This window comes from Chenopodium album, chromosome 21 (genome assembly GCF_948465745.1).
Source record: "Chenopodium album chromosome 21, dcCheAlbu1.1, whole genome shotgun sequence".
NCBI lineage: Eukaryota > Viridiplantae > Streptophyta > Magnoliopsida > Caryophyllales > Amaranthaceae > Chenopodium > Chenopodium album.
In genome coordinates, this window is record NC_137854.1 from 17,875,880 (window position 1) to 17,892,857 (window position 16,978).

General features: G+C 35.4%; 1 protein-coding gene across 13 annotated transcripts; it reads left to right on the forward strand.

Moving 5' to 3' along the window:
- The first annotated feature begins 4,109 nt into the window (after nt 1–4,109).
- Nucleotides 4,110–16,337, forward strand: LOC145600235 (uncharacterized). Of its 13 annotated transcripts, none has more exons than XM_081656155.1 (22): nt 4,110–4,236; nt 5,348–5,429; nt 6,092–6,188; nt 6,608–6,672; nt 6,766–6,812; nt 7,292–7,536; nt 7,887–8,002; nt 8,157–8,295; nt 8,579–8,690; nt 8,800–8,860; nt 9,004–9,109; nt 9,206–9,530; nt 9,610–9,690; nt 9,800–9,924; nt 10,694–10,776; nt 10,862–11,090; nt 12,276–12,400; nt 12,500–13,213; nt 13,317–14,181; nt 14,986–15,092; nt 15,190–15,796; nt 15,947–16,337. In XM_081656155.1, the coding sequence occupies exons 17-19, from the start codon at nt 12,301–12,303 to the stop codon at nt 13,379–13,381; spliced, it is 879 nt and encodes a 292-aa protein (XP_081512281.1). In that variant the 5' UTR covers nt 4,110–4,236; nt 5,348–5,429; nt 6,092–6,188; nt 6,608–6,672; nt 6,766–6,812; nt 7,292–7,536; nt 7,887–8,002; nt 8,157–8,295; nt 8,579–8,690; nt 8,800–8,860; nt 9,004–9,109; nt 9,206–9,530; nt 9,610–9,690; nt 9,800–9,924; nt 10,694–10,776; nt 10,862–11,090; nt 12,276–12,300; the 3' UTR covers nt 13,382–14,181; nt 14,986–15,092; nt 15,190–15,796; nt 15,947–16,337. The 13 variants fall into 13 exon arrangements, with proteins under 13 accessions (XP_081512281.1, XP_081512286.1, XP_081512288.1 ...); XM_081656160.1 differs by having other exon boundaries at nt 15,190–15,295; XM_081656162.1 differs by lacking the exon at nt 15,190–15,796.
- Nucleotides 16,338–16,978: the final 641 nt, after the last annotated feature.

The following is a 16,978-nucleotide window of genomic DNA, read 5'->3' on the forward strand; positions in this document are numbered from 1 at the left end:
TGTGTAAATTGGATAGCTAAAAGGGTTTTTTACTGGGTATTTTTTTAAAATGACGAATTTGATTAGTAAAGGATGCATTGCTTCTGTTCTTTGTGCCTTTTTTGTTCCATCTCCTTTTATAGAAAAAGGGATTTGTTGCTAATGCAATAATGCATATGTGGCCGTTCTATTCTCTCCAATGAAAGAAAATTCTCTCCCTCACGGTCTCTCCTCTGAAGAAAATGATCACCAGATCAATAGATCTTCAAAGAAATCAAAAAGAAAAATTAATCACTTAATTTTTAACATGAGCCTGTTTCTCATCCCCAAAACTCCTCAGTCTCAATCCCATTTAATCAGCTTGGTCTAAATACCATGTCTTTAAGAGATATGGTAGCTCATGAAACTCAACTGGAGGTGAATCGAAACCAAATCTTATTATCTGATGATGATGATGTCTCGGATGATGATGAGCCCCCGGAGGGTATGGATGATGACCCTAAATGTCTTGTCATTTTGCTCACGAAGGAGGAGAAACGTAGGCTGAGACAACCTTGAATTGGAAACACACTCTTATTATCAAGATATTTGATAGTAAGATTGGATACATGTCCCTTAAGCCGTTACTAACCCCGTCAACTCGAGTATTCCCATTCTTAGAAACTCGACTAATCCTTGTTGTACGGTACAACAGGATGCATACAAAAAATTGTGATTTTATCCCTACCTTATAAAAAGTAGAAACATTCTCTTAGGAATAGTGTACTACCAATCATACCCTCAAAACTATGTACAAAGTTATGTACAAAATGTGTATTTACTTTATTACCCTCATTAATATGTTTACTATCATTAATATATTTAATGTTTTTTTTATTATTAAACATATCATCAATTAATTTTGTTTTTGTTAACAAATAATTTGTTATGATAATTTTTAAAATAAAAAATTTCTAATTACACTTATATGATATTATTATTATTATTTAAAAAGAAAAAAATTTGTATGTACAATGAAACGGTTTATTATCAAGTGACTGTTTATTTTTACTTTTTCATAGTTGCTCTTCTTATTTCCGCAAAGTCTCTTGACTCTTGCGAACTTTGATTTGGAATAAAATCCTACTAACTTATTATCACCCCCCCCCCAAAAAAAAAAAAATCTTGTCGTTTTTTAATTGCAACTATTGTTAAGGTTTATTAGCTTTGTTTTGGTGTTTAGAGAGCCCAAGGGCGAATGATGAGAATCGATCCAAAGATCTCTTGGACCGGGAGGGGAGCTCTAACCACTTGAGTTATCCCTCATTATGTGGTTTATTAGCTTTTTAAGTCTACATATAAACAACATCCATCATTGAATTTGAATGGGATTCATATATTAAATAGTTTGGTGATATTTGAGCACGCTTATGTTATCAAGAGGTATAAAGAACTAAATATCCTAAAATCAAGGGAAATCGGTGGTAGAAAAAAATGGTATTAATTATGAAGAGAATTTAAGATGAAAAATATAACTAATTGGCTATTGCTTTAGTATTGATATAGATATTAGATGGTCATCGTAGAACATTTAAGAACTTGTTTACATATTATTACTCCACATGACCAAAGCTCACAAAAAAAATTCATTTAAAGAAAAACACGATAAAAATATTATACTAAGTACTATTGAAACATGCACAACAATTAAGAGTTCTAAACTAACAATGGCCGCTTAAAATATGAAGGGATGGAAAACAATCAAATATTATATAATAATAATAATTTTGATATAACACTATCAAACTTTTGAGGATTTAAAAAATAATTGTCTTAAAAGATTTTGGTGCATTTCTTATAATTCTACAAATTCACCACATATGCACATAAATAAAATAGTCAGTATTAAAATTACTAGGTCTACCACCCTAACCAAAGGTGTAAATACACGCCAATACAACTTCTCCGCAAGAGCTAGCCCCTTCGCGCGCGTAGGATACCCTAGTCATATAAAGTATAGTTAATGGATTATATTTATTTGTTCGTAGGAGATGAGAGAAATAATAATAAGAAAAGTGTAAATTGGTGAGAGAGAAATAATAAAATGATTGTGGATCTTACTAAAGAAAGTAGTGTTGCAATTATTTGAAACGAATTGTGGTAGGGTTTTCTGAGTCTTTTTGTTAGGGATTACTCGACTTATTCAATTAGGGATTACTCGAGTTATTCAGTCAGGGGTTACTTGAGTGGTTGAGACAAGGGTTACTTGAGGGGTTCACTTACTTGAGGGGTTACTCGATTAGGGCTTTTTGAGGGGTTCAGACAGGGTTTACTCGAGGGGTTCACTTGGACAAGATTTACTTGAGGGGTTACTCGTTACTCAGTCAAGGGTTACTTGAGGGGTTACTCGGTCATGGGTTACTCGAATTACTCGGTCAGTGATTCGAGTTACTCAGTCAGGGGTTACTTGCGGGTTTAGTCAGGGGTTACTTGAGGGGTTACTCAATTAGGGGTTACTTGAGGGGGAGGGATTACTTCGTTAAGGGTTACTCAAGGGGTTCAGTCATGGATTGCTCGAGGGGTTACTCAGTCAAGGATTACTCGATAAGGAGTAATTCAATCAAGTAACCCTTAACCAAGTAACTTGAGTAGCCCTAGCAACTCGAGTAACCTCTGACTAAGAAACTCGAGTAATCTCGGCAACTCGAGTAATCCCATACCAAGAAACTCGAGTAACCCTTGCTGCACGGTACAACAGGCTACATACAAAAATGTGTGGTTGTAGAATATAAATTCTTCGATCAAAAAAGTCCGAATTAAGTCCCAAGAGTCTTAATTACCAGCCATAATGACAAGTCAAGTAATTTCAAAAGAGGCATAATGATCGATATGAATACCACATTAACTTATATTCCTTTTGATACACTACAATTACCTTCTAATATAGCAACCATTTTTATTAAATACCTTTATTCATGACTATAGTCCAACATGTACACATGCCACTTATTAATCTCCAATATGGCATGCAAAACCATATGTGTAATGGCCACTGACAATTGCTAGCTAATTTAGATCGAATTATCTTTCTCAAAACTTTACTGACTATCCAAAATACACATTAGTCAATCTCTTACATTACTTAACCAATGAACTTTATCCATTCATGGTCATTAATGACACTCTATACAACAAGTTCACATTGAATAAGCACTAATTATACTTCAAATTTACTCACTTTCACAAATGCTAAAGTAATACACCAAAGTATATGTATATTATTCCTTCTTAAATAACAAAATAGATATCTACTTACAAATTCTTACGCTATATTCTATGAGATTTATAATAATAAGTAAATCAAATCAATACATATAAAACATGCAATACTTAGAATTTGTTGCAATAATACGAACTTTCATAATACATGTAAGTCAATAATACATATTGAAAACTATGCAATAATGGTTATCTAAATTGTTGACTTACTTGAGCACATAATACTATGTGATTACAATCCACGCATGCAAAGGAGGCTATGTCAAACAAATTTCGATTTTAAGCAACTTGTCCTACATATGTATCTCGTAACTTCAAACACAAAATCACAATAGGTAATCCAAATATATATATTTAGGGCTTGTTCACATTTACTTAATTTCAGTTCAGTTCAGTTCAGTTCAGCTCCTATCAGTTCAGTTCAGTTCAGTTCAGTTCAGTTCAGTTCCAATCAGTTCAGTTCAGTTCAGTTCAGTTCAGTTCAGCTCTTAATTTCCCTCTCACATAAAATATTCATTTCAGCTCAATTCAGTTCAGTTCAGTTCAGTTCAGTTCAGTTCCAATCAGTTCAGTTCAGTTCAGTTCCAATCAGTTCAATTCAGTTCAGTTCAGCTCAATTCAGTAAATATGAACAGGCCCTTAGTGCTTCCTTATTAGCGTCTTAATTTTGATTAGCAATATGGTGCACGCGCATCGGTTCACCAGTAACTTTTAAGAGTGAGAAGTTGGCAGGCTGGAAAATTCTTAGTAATAGTGTAGTGACTGTTTTACCCCTCAAAAAGTACAATTACGATTTTGCCCTTGTTTTAGCAATTGATTTGCTTGTTGTTAGAGGTGCTTTGACCTTTTTACCCCTTTTATTCCCAAGTCTTCTCACTGCCAAACTGTTTCTGTTCCTCTCTCTCCCTTCACCTCAATTCTCTCTCCTTCAACCGCACTTCACGATCTCCATTGAAGCAATTTCTGATATTTTAATCCTCCATTCAACCAGCTTCCGAGGTAAGATTTGTAAATTCATCGAATATCAATTTCACAATCTAGGGTTTTTCTTTGATTTAATTCTCAGTATACTCAATTTAGGGTTCTTCTGTAGTTGATTATTAAATTATTAGTTATGATTAGTTAGGTTTATAAAGATCTTTGTGTTTTTCGAGTTAAATTTTCTTTCAATACACTACTATGATTTAATTCAATTGTTAATTTTGTGAATTGAATGTATGGAATTATTCCAATTTCACCTGTAAAATTGAATCTTTTCGAGATATAAAATCGACTGGAAAGTTGGAGAGAGAATTATTTGAGTATAATGTTTGCAACTAGATTAATTGAGAATGTTATATTCAAAGGTGATTATTATGTTTGATTTATGCTATGTTGCCTTAAATATTGTAAAAATAATATAGGTCCAAATTTCGCAGCAACACCTTACCCACTATCAGTTCTTTTAATGTAGAAAGGAACTATGAAAATGGACCTTTTCTCCCTGGGCCCGAGGCAGCTTCCGCTCTTGCCTTGGCTCTGGGACGGACCTGATTGCTTGCTGTTGTTTAATATCAGAGGTAGCTCTGCTGTTAGAATTGCAAATAGTTTTTCGTAGCGGCGTGCAGGATTTGAAAGTGTTTTACATGCTGTTATCTAAGAGAAATTTACTAGGTCTTTATGCACTGCCCAACAGCTCATATGATATTCTGATGTATTGTATCCATGTATACAGTGGTTAAAATTGATTGTATTCTGAATTTCATATTTTGGTTTTACGATGCAAGGTGTTTATTATCTATTCAATTCAAGTGGTTAAACTAATACTTTCATGGTTTGTAACTTTGTATGGTGGGTTTAACCAGATAAATGAGGAATTCCTTTTTATCCCTCTATTTTTGTAATATGATCTTGCTCTGATTTTTGACTCAAAAAATGCATTTCCCTTTGAGGAAGATGACAAGGACCCCAGGATTTGGTTTCTTGATCACAACTACCATGAATTTATATTCTTTATGTTTAGGAGAATTAATGGTTATTCTGTTCTGATTAACACACCTGTTATCCCTACCTTTATAGTTCTTCAGCTTGAACTTGATTTCATCTTGTACTAATTCTTCTTATTTTTCAGCAAAGGAGCATGTTGTAGGTTGGTATAGCATTGGTCCTAAGCTTCGGGAGAATGATTTGGATATCCACAGATTATTTAACGAGTAAGATAACCCCCTCCCCCCAGCTCAAAATGAAGTTGCGTTGTGATTTTCCGCGTTGTACTATTCACTCTTTTCTGGTCCTCTCTAATTTCTCACGTATCCTATATTTTTTCTCCATTGTTACTTAGTAATGTAGAAAATTAATTGAAATTTCGACTCATTCATAGGTGGTTCAAGTTACTTATTTTTGACAAGGATCTTGTGACTGATATATTGCTGGATAATCCTTGAGAATAAATCCATGGTAGCTAAACGTCTGTGAAAGATATATGAGCTAATATTAAAAGACTTAGAAGTAGACCATACTTGGGCTCAACGGTAACTAAGATGGTGTTGTGAGTAATTTTTGTGAGATTTGGGGTATCCCATACACGTGAATTTGACCAATATGTCAGTATATCTGTTCATGCAAATTTGGGTGAGCAAAGGATATTATATGGTTGAGTTGAATGTGTCAAACATTACCCTATTTACTTTTAAGAACTTGAATGAGTTGTCTGTTATCATTCGATTTTCATCTTGAGAAGATGATTGACTAAACTGATTGGAACTTGATCTGTACAGACTTAAAAATTCTGAATGTGTCTTTTACAAGGTTATTAAGCAATATTTCTGTTCCCTTCTTTTTGTGAACTGACTGTACATATGTTTGGGGTATGTAGTTACGTCCCAAATCCTGTCTTGGTGATCATTGATGTACAACCGGAAGAGCTGGGAATACCAACCAAAGCTCATTACGCTGTTGAAGAGGTCAAAGAGGTAATATTCCAAGTTTGAACTTGCTTGTTGAGTAGTAATCTGAATAATTGCGAAGGCTACTTTAACAAAGAGCTTCTGCCATTTACTTGATCTATTGTTTTAATCATTACTACCAACTAAGAGCCTTCTAAACTTGTATTTTTCGTATTATGGAAGAGCTTGCCTATTGTTTGATTACTTAAATGGTGAGGAAAAATGGCTGGTTTTAGTTTGTTTTGGTTACCGAGATTTGGTTGTTGTGTAATGTTTTGTTGATGGTGGTCAACAAGTTTTTTTCTTTGCTCAACTTTATGCCTTATGCCCTATGGGTATAAATAGTGTTTCTATGTCCCAGTGTATCAATTAATTGTGTTACTAGCTGATTGATTATTGTCTTAGTAGTTACACATATTTTTACAACTATGCTTGTGAATTATCAGGAGTCTATGGAGCCCTTGAACTCCGAGGTGGAGGTAAAGACTACATGGGAAAGGGTGTTTCTAAGGTTAGTGTTAGTTTCAGTTTAGCGGTAGTCATAAGATTTTCCTTTCGATTCAAGAACTATGTTTTGCTCTTAATGGTTGTTGTATATGTGTAGGCTGTCAAAACGTGAATGATATTATTGGCCCTGCTTTGGTTGGCAAGGTATGCTTAATGACGAGAATCTATTGGTGTTCAATCTTCGCTTTATAATTGGATTTGATTATCATTAACTATAATCAATGTTGTTGATGTTTGTGTTTTGTGGAATTGATGGAATTTCACTTTGATTGGATTTGATTGGTTTATACTCGGTTATTTGGTTGAATTATGTATAGTCAATTTGGGGTTTTCGCTTTTGTTTTCATTGTTTAAAATTGATTCTAATTGATTGAATTTGGAGTTGGTTAAATTGTTTGGATCGGAATTTGATCTTGAGATTATTAGTTTCTATGTTTTAGGGTTTGATGTTTTGGGAGTTTCTTATGAAATGTGGTTTTTGATCTTTTTGTTTGCCTCTAAATGATTTACTCTCGGTTTTTTTGGGTTATAATGTTGAATTCTGTGTTTTTGTTGTTTGTTTTTAGTTGAAATTGGATAGCTTTGAATTTGGTAATTGGCATGAGTTTTGTTTTCATGTTCAGATTTCTGGGCAATATTAGCCAGCTGTGAATATGTCCTCTACATCGATGTACCCATGCTAATTCACCCCTCAAGTCCAAGAAACCTGAACCTTTTAGCAGTACGGAAGACCCTTATCACTCTCGATCTTTTGAGGAAGGCCATCTCCATCTCTCTTGAGTTGAGAAAGCCTACAAATAACTTTTCGACATAACTCGCATTGGAGCGGCTTCTGGCTTTTCACTGCTCCATTGAAGTAGCTTTTGAGGTAAGATTTTCTTTCTTCTTATTAATAATCAAATATCAAATTCACAATCTAGGGTTCATCGAAATTTAATTTAACTTTAAGTGTACTCAATTTAGGATTATTCTAAGGGACACTATTAAACTATTGGCTATAAATCTTATAATGATTCAAATTAGTGTGAAATTTGATTGATTTTTAATGAGATTTGAAGTTTTGAATTGGGTTTTTATAGAATTGTAGATATGAGTTTTGCGAAGAAATGTGTTTAGTTTTAAACTGGGATATGCTTGTGAAAGAAGAAAGACATTTGTTGGAAGTACCATACACAAGATGTTAAAGGTCTTTACTTATATTGCTGTTCTGATTTTTAGGGAGGGAAGATCCGATAAAAACTTGTGATAGAGCTGTCTGGTGCTGATGGTGTAGTCATTGAGGAAGGGACATCTGGAGAGGCTGGTAAAGCTGCAGCCCAAAATGTAATGCGCAAGTGAGCATTGTGAACTTCACTTGGACAATCTACTTTAATTTTTTTTCCTTCTTTCATAATTTTCAATACGTTGGTTGTGTTGAGATTTTTAGCTGAATAGTATATTACACCTACAAATTGTGGATGCAGCTGAGTAGTTTTTCTTGCTTGTCAGGTCCATCTTTTGCCTGAGCACAGCTGGTGATGCTCCATCATCTGCAAGACTGTTTGATGCTATATTTAGTGGCTGCATCCCTGTCATAGTCAGTGACGAGCTAGAGCTTCCATTTGGAGGAATAATTGACTATCGTAAGGTATGGCTATGGACTACGGCAATGCCAATGCCATTTGGACTGTTTTTAAGTTTCACATATCAATTTTTAGGTTGGGAAATTTTCAATTAAAATTGTGATTTTTCGGTTTTCACATAGTTTTTTCACTATATCAGACCCTAAAAAGAGAATTTTATGCACACCTCTCAAGTGAATAGAAGCTAGCATAGTTTGTGTCATCATATGTTTTTTGACATGTTAAACTGCTAAGGATTAAAAGTAGTTTATCAAGCATAATATCTTTTTTTTTTGGAAACTCCGCAAGTGATTATGTTGCTCAGTATAAGAAATTTAGGGAAGCTTGTAAGCAGTTTGGAGTCGAATGTGCTTTCTAAATTGGATGGATCTTCACCAGGAGGTTCTGTGACTCCCTTAAGGTAAGACCTTTGTCTATTTCATATAGCTGATATGGATTATGTGGATTCATGTCCTGAAAATTGCTTCAATGTCTAAAACTCTAAACACTTGAAAGCAAACTTGTCCCAGATGAAATCACAATAAAGAAGGCCATTTGGGCTAGAGCTTCTTATCTCAGAGAGAGTTCCGAGTATGTCTTCTATAGCTCAATTTTTAGAGCTGTCATCTCTCTCATTCTCTCTTGGAAGGCAAGAGGGGTTGCCATTGAATCTTTTGATGCTCATTTGTCTATGGAAGAGTTTATAGTAAAGAAGAAATCTTTTTTATACTCAGGAATATTACATTGGTTGGACTACGTCGGCTTCTGGAGGAAGACATGGCATTCAATAAACATTCATTGGATCCGTTCAAGAAGTTTATCGGTCAGGAAGTGGATGAGGTGAGCTAACATAAATTGGAACTCATTTGGAAGAGATAACAAAAAGTGGATGTGTTGAGATAAACATTGCTAATAGGTGTGACACTAATTTTTCAGATGTTAAACACTAATCTGATGTTCCTCAATCCACTGAGAGTGAGAAGAAGAAGAATCCTAAGAAAAATTCTTCTCGAAAAGTCTTTTCCAATATTAGAAAAGAGGAAACAGCTGCTTCTTCAGGGAATGAAAGTGATGAGGTTGAAGAAGAGGAAGTGAAAGTTAGAAAGAGAAGTGCTACCAAAAGAAAGCCACAGAAAACAGAGTCAGTCAAAAAACGTAAAAAGACCGAGGAGGACACAAAAGGAGCTAGAAGAAAACAAAGTAAGGTTTCAAAATCTACATCGGAGGGAAGTGATGAGGAGGAAGGCAGAAACCTAAGAAGGTGAGATATCTCTCTATTTCTTCTAATTGATGAAATTCTTTATCAATATTATCTTCTATTGAAGTATTTTACTTAACAGAAGAAAGAAGTTCCTAAACCACCCTCATATGGCAAGCAAGTGGAGCGTTAAAAATCAGTGATTTAAATCTTGCGGCTTGAGGTCTCTAATTTCTTAGTATCGCAATCTTACAAATTAATGTTAGTAATTGAACAAGTTGCTACCACATGGTTTCTGTGAAGGCTAATGTTATTCCTTTGTTCTTCTGCAGTATTTCCCCTGCTATATACAAGAAAGTTAAACAGGCTTCTGAAAACAAGCGTGAATCCTGCTTGATGAAAGAGCTTGAAGAGATGCTTGCGAAGGAGGGATTGTCTACTAACCCTTCTGAAAAAGGTGAGTATGGTGGTAGAAACTAGAAAGTACGGATTGTACATTTGTGCTTGTCTTGCTAGATTGCTATTTACTATCTGTTTTATAGTTTTTGGTTGTTCTTTCTTCAACTATATCTATAAAATTACCATCTACAGCTTAATTGGGCATGAATTTCAGGTGCAATAGTATCATTGAAAAATTTAGACTTTGCATGCTTGGGTATATATGATACCATGAGCATCAAGGGATGCAAAAAATACCAGAAACAGCCTTCTCATTGGCATTAAGTATTTGTAGAATCAAGAGCTTTATTGTTTAAAAACAAGATGTGAACACCCTTCTGGACCTCGTTCAGAATTCTATGGGCTTGCAACAATCTGTTATGTGGAGCTATTTCAGGTGCTTCAACATTGATGTATTAATTGGAATATTGGATAAGGTGCAGTTTAGACTAGGGGCTGTAGTAAAGTATTGATTCAGCTTGCAAAAATTGGCTCTTGTGTGTAATAATTAAGCTGTTGCCGCTTGTTGATTCCTCTTCAGGATCTAGCTTTGCTAAATCATTGTCTCTTGGTAATCCATAAATTCACTTGCTGAAAGTGGTACTACAGCTTTTTCCATTTGGTAACATTGGAAACTGAAAGCTTACAACTTACAAATTCCTTCGCTGGATATATTTCAAAATTTAGGAAAGTTAACTGAGCTTATTGCAGTAGGTACTGTATTCACCAATCACTGACATGTGCTAATTTAGTTCATACTTAAATTTATTTTGGCTTCGCTTTTGCAGATCATTTTAATAGTTACTTTCATACTGGTTGAAGCTTTTCAATTTATGGAGCTTAGGTGCTGAAATTTTTCATTGGAGCTTAGGTGTGTGCCTATTAGGTCTCACAATTCTTCTGTCTGATAGGAGAGCATGAAAAGGCACATTACTGACTTTTTAAAAAATAAACAGAGATCAAGGATTTAAAGAAAAGGAAGGAAAGAGCAAAAGAACTTGAAGGCATAGATTTAAGAAATATTGTTTCAAGTGGTCACCAACGATCTTCCACCAGCTTTATACCTCCACCTAAGCCCAAAATTCCAGATCTCAGTGAAAGTGAATCAGAAGAAAGTGAGAATGACGATGATGAGGATGAAGAAGAATGGTGGTAATGACAGTCAAAATGAGGCTTCCGACAAAGGTAATTTTTTTTTTCTATTCAATTTTATAACATGCCAACCTTGGTTGCCTCTTGGTCCAAGGATTATAAAGCATTTGATTGCTATATTTTGTCTGAGTGGATACTATATAGTCAATGTTGGTCCGTTGAACTACATTCTCACAAACCAGATTACTCCATTGTAGTTTTCAGTGTGATATCTAGGTTGAGGTCCAAACATTAGCTACAGAAAGTGTTGTGTAATTCTGATGGTTGCTGTTTCATGCTGATTTTGGTTCTTCATGCTGATTTTGGTTCTTTCTTCTCTTCAGGTAATAGTGAATAGTGATTATTGATCCTGGACGTTTCACTTGAAGGACCAATGACAAGGAATTTGATAGGCATAGGATGAATATGTATTTATGCTGCTTTGTTTTAGTGCTTATTGTTTTCTAAAAATTGGGAAGAGAGTGAATATAGTGCTTATAGTTTTCATAAAATCTGGTTTTATAAGTTGATAAATAGGAACTCTGTCAGAGGAATATGCTAGAATTCTGAAAAGAGATTTGTATTCTGCATTTCAAAGATGCATTTTTTTTGTTGTGTAATTGGTCATAATTGTTCTATATATTTATATAAATGGACGGTATCGAAAAGAGCTTTGTATTTTACAATTCAAAGATGCATTTTTTGTTGTTGTGTAATTGGTCATAATTGTTCTATATATATTTTATAGTCTTGCACTCCATATAATTTTAATTTACTTATTCTGGTTTAGTACATGTCATTCTTAGTTATGTGAACTTTGAATATTGTATTTGTAATGCGTACATAAGTCATGTGATTATACATTTTTACAAGCATGTTACGCGCATTGTATATGTTATTAGTTAGGTTGCACAAGACAAGATATAAACATATAGAAATAGAGTAGATATGTGGGGACGTCGAAGTCGATATGAATACACTAATTAGTACTTCAAAAGTTATCAAAAAATTGATTGAACTTTTTGAATTTTCTGGGCATCAGTTGTTTTTTTAGCATTATTGTCGAAATTCTGGTGATTGATTTGTGATTTTTCCAGTGAAAATGGCTGGTTTTAGTTTGTTTTGGTTACCTAGATTTGGTTTTTGTGTAATGTTTTGTTGATGGTGGTCAGCAAGTTTGTTCTTTGGTCAACTTTATGCCTTATGCCCTATGGTATGATTAGTGTTTCTTTGTCCCAGTGTATCAATTAATTGTGTTGGCAACATGGATCCTCTTGATGAAGACCAGGATGCTCCTCCTCCAATTGCTGGGGAGGCTATCAGTTTCCACGATTCAGCAAGTGGTAAACCTGGGCAGGCTGATGGTGAGGATCCTGACTTTCATCTTCGTGTTTATGACTTTATGTATCTTTCAAAAGAAAATTGTTTGAATGTCATTTCTAAGTTATTGCTACATGTTTCAGGGAAAAATGCTCAATATGATGTAGAATTCAAAGGCTGGAGCATGGAATCCGAGGGACCAATGTCAACAGTCTTGAAAATTGCCGATGCAGCACAGACTGATGATGAAAATTACCAAATCACTCCTCTCAAAGCTGCTGAAATTGACCGTGCTGCTTTTGATATTAGTTCTAACCTTCCCGATGATTCCAACTCATTGTTCATGTCAGAATCTCTTGAAGATAGTCGGAGTAACAGTTTGCTGTATGCCCAGAGTGAGAGAAATGGTAATCGTGTCAGTGATGGTGTACCACCTGAGGAGTTAAGCTTATATTACCGTGATCCTCAGGGAGAGATACAGGGTCCATTTCTTGGTGTTGACATCATCTCATGGTTTCAACAAGGATTTTTCGGCCTTGACTTACCAGTTCGCTTGGCAGATGCTTCAGAACATGCCCCCTTTCATGAGTTGGGTGATGTAATGCCACAGTTGAATGCTCAGGAAGGGCTTGGTATCAATTCAGATTTAAGTTTTAAGATTGATAACCCTGGAGGGTCCACATCCACCTCAGAGATGAATGATGTGTCCGCTTTAAATAACCAAACTTGGTGGTTGTCAGAGTTGGACAATCATTCAAATCAACCAGCTCACACTCGAATGTTTGAGCATGATGTTTTAGCACAAAATGCTTTTTCTGAAGGGAAAGGTTTCCATGGTTCTTCTGCGCAAGATGAAGGTATTGTTTTAAGAATCGCCTTTCTGTGTTTAGTTGTTTATCACGTGCTTGTTGGTGAATGTGACTTTATAATGTTAACACCATCTCTTTGCTTGTGCTGCAGAGATTGTATTTCCTGGAAGACCTGGGACGGCTGGGAGTGGCAGTACCCTGTTGGGAGACGTTTGAGAAGTGCCGATGGGCCTGTGACAAATCATTTGGTTATCATACACATCCAAATGAAGCAAAAGAAACTGGCATGCCAATTCAGAAAGATGATAAGCTGCACCCTTTTGGATTGTTGTGGTCTGAACTTGAAAGTAATTCAAACAGGCAAGCCCAACCTTCAAGTATGCCCTCTACCATGGGTATGCCTGGTCATCTTATGGGTCATTCTCCTGGGAGGAATGCTCCTTTTGGTGGCCTTTCTGATCAAAATATTGAGGAATCGTGGCTTAATTTCTATGATAAAGGTCCTATTTCTAATTCAAACATGTTTGGGGACGCATTGGAGACCCAACATTTTTCTCACCTTGATCAAGATTCAAGAATCCAATCACCGTGAATTAGCTGAGCAGTTAATGTCAAGACAGCTTCAGCAGCAGCATATCCAACAGAGAAATATTTTGTCTCAACGAAATCACTTAAATGAATCACCTCTAGAACAAGTCCCTGACCCAGGATCACTTCATCACCAGTTGTCAAATCAATCTTTGTCTGAGGTTGAGCACATCTTGGCTCTCCAGCAACAGCGGCAGCTGGAGCTCCAACAACGGCAGCTGGAGATCCAACAACATCAAAGTCATCAATTGCAGCCACAGCAGCAGAAACAACAACAGCTTCAGCATATTCTTTTGCAGGAGCAGCAGTCCCAGGCTAGGCAACTAATCCTTGAGCAGTTTATTCATGGTCGTGAGCCTGGCTTTGCTCAATCTCATATAGGCTGTCAAAACGTGAATGATATTATTGGCCCTGCTTTGGTTGGCAAGGTATGCTTAATGACGAGAATCTATTGGTGTTCAATCTTCGCTTTATTTTATTGAACTCAGAAAAAAAGTTTTTGGATGAATTCTTGGATTGATTGTCTTGCAAAACAGGACTATATATTCTACTGCATTTCGTTTGAGATTCTTTTATGTTGATTTTAAGTTCAAGCAATTGAGTTCTTTTTTCATAATGGGGATTGGGATTAACTTTTGAGGTGTAAGCATGTTAATTGTGATGGGTTTAGAGTTTATATGAGTGTGTTTTGTTGGTTGTCGATTTTTCTTTTGGTGTTTTTTTTTTGTTGTTGTTGGCCTTGTCGCTACTGCTTGGTTTTATTTTGTGGCTGTTACTAGGATGCTGTCGAGTTGTCTGGTTGCTGCTCTGTATTTTTCCGGCAGCTAATTATGGTTATTTATTGTTGTTGTTGCTGTATGTTGTTGATGCTTCTCTGTAGTATACCTTTATGCTTCTATGAAGTATAGCTTATTCTTTCTCTAATGCCACTTCAACAGAGTTCTTATCGTTTTGGATAACAGAATCTTCTGATTATATCATCCATTAACAGAAGATAGTCGTGGCTTCTTCTAACCTATCAAATTTTCTGCTTGGCGTTGCTCTGTTTATGTAAAACCCTCTACTTATTCTGTTTTGCTCCTTTGTCATGGAAGTGATGGTGTTTGCGTGTCAGTGAAAAACATGTACTAATGGCATTGGCAATCCCTTCTTTAGTTGTATTCAACAGAGCCAGATCAGCATTAACAATCTGAGCAAAATTATGTTCCTAAATCTCTTCATTGGCAATGCAGGTGAAGATGGACAAATTTATGTAACTTATAGTATGATGCTCAGTGCTCAGCAGATAATGGCATATCTTTGTTTCAGTGATGAGAAAGTGAAAAATCTTTCGAAATTTGTGAGTCTCTTTAACAGTTTTCTAAAATATTACTCCTTTTTCATTTACGTTTTAGTGCTCTTATTTATGTTTATTTTTATTATAATGTTGTAAACAGATGGATAAAGACATTGCGTTGGCTAGAAACGATTCTCATATCGAAGGACACTTCCACTTTGTTTGTTTAGGAGATTTTTCTTAAAATCTGAAAGACTTGGGGTCAGGTTGGTGCAGGGGTTTTGAAGAGGGAAAAGACCTTGCATGTTTGCACAATAAGCAATGCAAGAGCTAACCCTTCACCATCAACTTCCTCAGTATTTGATGCTCTATACATCATGCTCAAATTATAGTTTTAGACTCACCTTGTTCCTGATGACTTGGATAAAGGGTCACGTGAAAATAGTTTACTTGTTTCATGTTCTTGTGTTGTCTTATATGATCTTTATATATAGCCATGCAAAACTGTATCTTCTCATATTTTCACATTTGCGGCATACAAGGTGTGGAGCGGAAGGACAGACTCAAACAGTTGAGAAGTCTGTTTCAGTCATTTCTGCAATTTACGAAATGGCCGAGATTTTGGATAGGATTCTTGAAACACCATCTGAATGTTTGTTTAGAAAGAAAACAATGGTTATAAAGGCTCTTTCGTATATCTATGTGGGCACTTTATTAAGTGAAGGAAATGCATATGATTGTTTGATTTGTGGCTCTATCTGCTTGAGGTATTTCATGACCTACCTGAAATGTAAAGATAGGTTGCATGTTGCCTTTGAATGTTGAATATATATATTTGGGTGATCAGTTATAAAATTGATAGTCTTGGACTCTTGGGTGCAGGGTGCCATTGACATCATTCTTAAATTTGTTTGCAGGTAAAAAGAAGTCACCACTGCTTGATTATAATGGAGGAACTAGATTCCCCCCGTGTGATGATGATGGTGGTGCTGGTGGTACTTGGAGTGGCGGGTTCTTCTTGACGGACCCTATCAGAATTTTAGACGGAGATAAATGGTTGCGGTCAAGTATCTTTATGTAGTTACTATCTTGCAAGTCTTTTACGCTTTGATTATACGGTCCACATAGTAATTTTCTGTAGCTCATGGGGTGATTTCCATGACAAAACGATGGTATTGATCTGGCAACAAATGAGTTCCATATTTATTCCATAATGCATCATAATACTGTATCATTTTTCACAATCTTTTATCTTTTGGGTCGAACAACAACACTTACAAACTATATCTAATTTGTTAGGCATAAAAAGTGAATGCTGAATAGCTTGTTGCTAACTATGATTAAAATCATCAATGTTTCCCCCAAGTGTTAAGTTATGTTAACCTCACGGCCTCACATACAAACCTTTATATTTCGGATATTGATATTTGTTTTCCGGATTGAATATTGGTTCTAAAAGAAAATTTCGATCAATTCAATTCCTTGTTATATCTAATATCCATAAATAGACATTCCCATTTTCCAACATTGATTTAGAAAATGTTTTACTTATTTGAACTTATTGAATCATTTTAGATGCAATTAGAAAAAAAAATAAAAAAGGAACTCCAACATTATTGTTAACAAGCATGTCCTACATCACGTTTTGCCATTTGTAGAGCGTGCATTACAGATAAACCAAGATATATAAAAAGGAAAGGGGAGAGTTAGGGGGGTGGGGGAAGGGGCTTTGGAGATAATTGCCAAAGCCTTTTAGAGGATGGTATAGGGACAAGTCATCTTGATAGTGGCATATTTAACATAAAAGTTAAACATTATGGTAGAATTGTGGTAGAATTATGGCACATTTAACATGAAAGTTAAACCACACTGTGTGGCCGGGGTAACCCAAGTTATTTTTTTAGGGGTTACCCGAGTTATGCAGTCAGGGTTTACTCGAGTTACTCGAT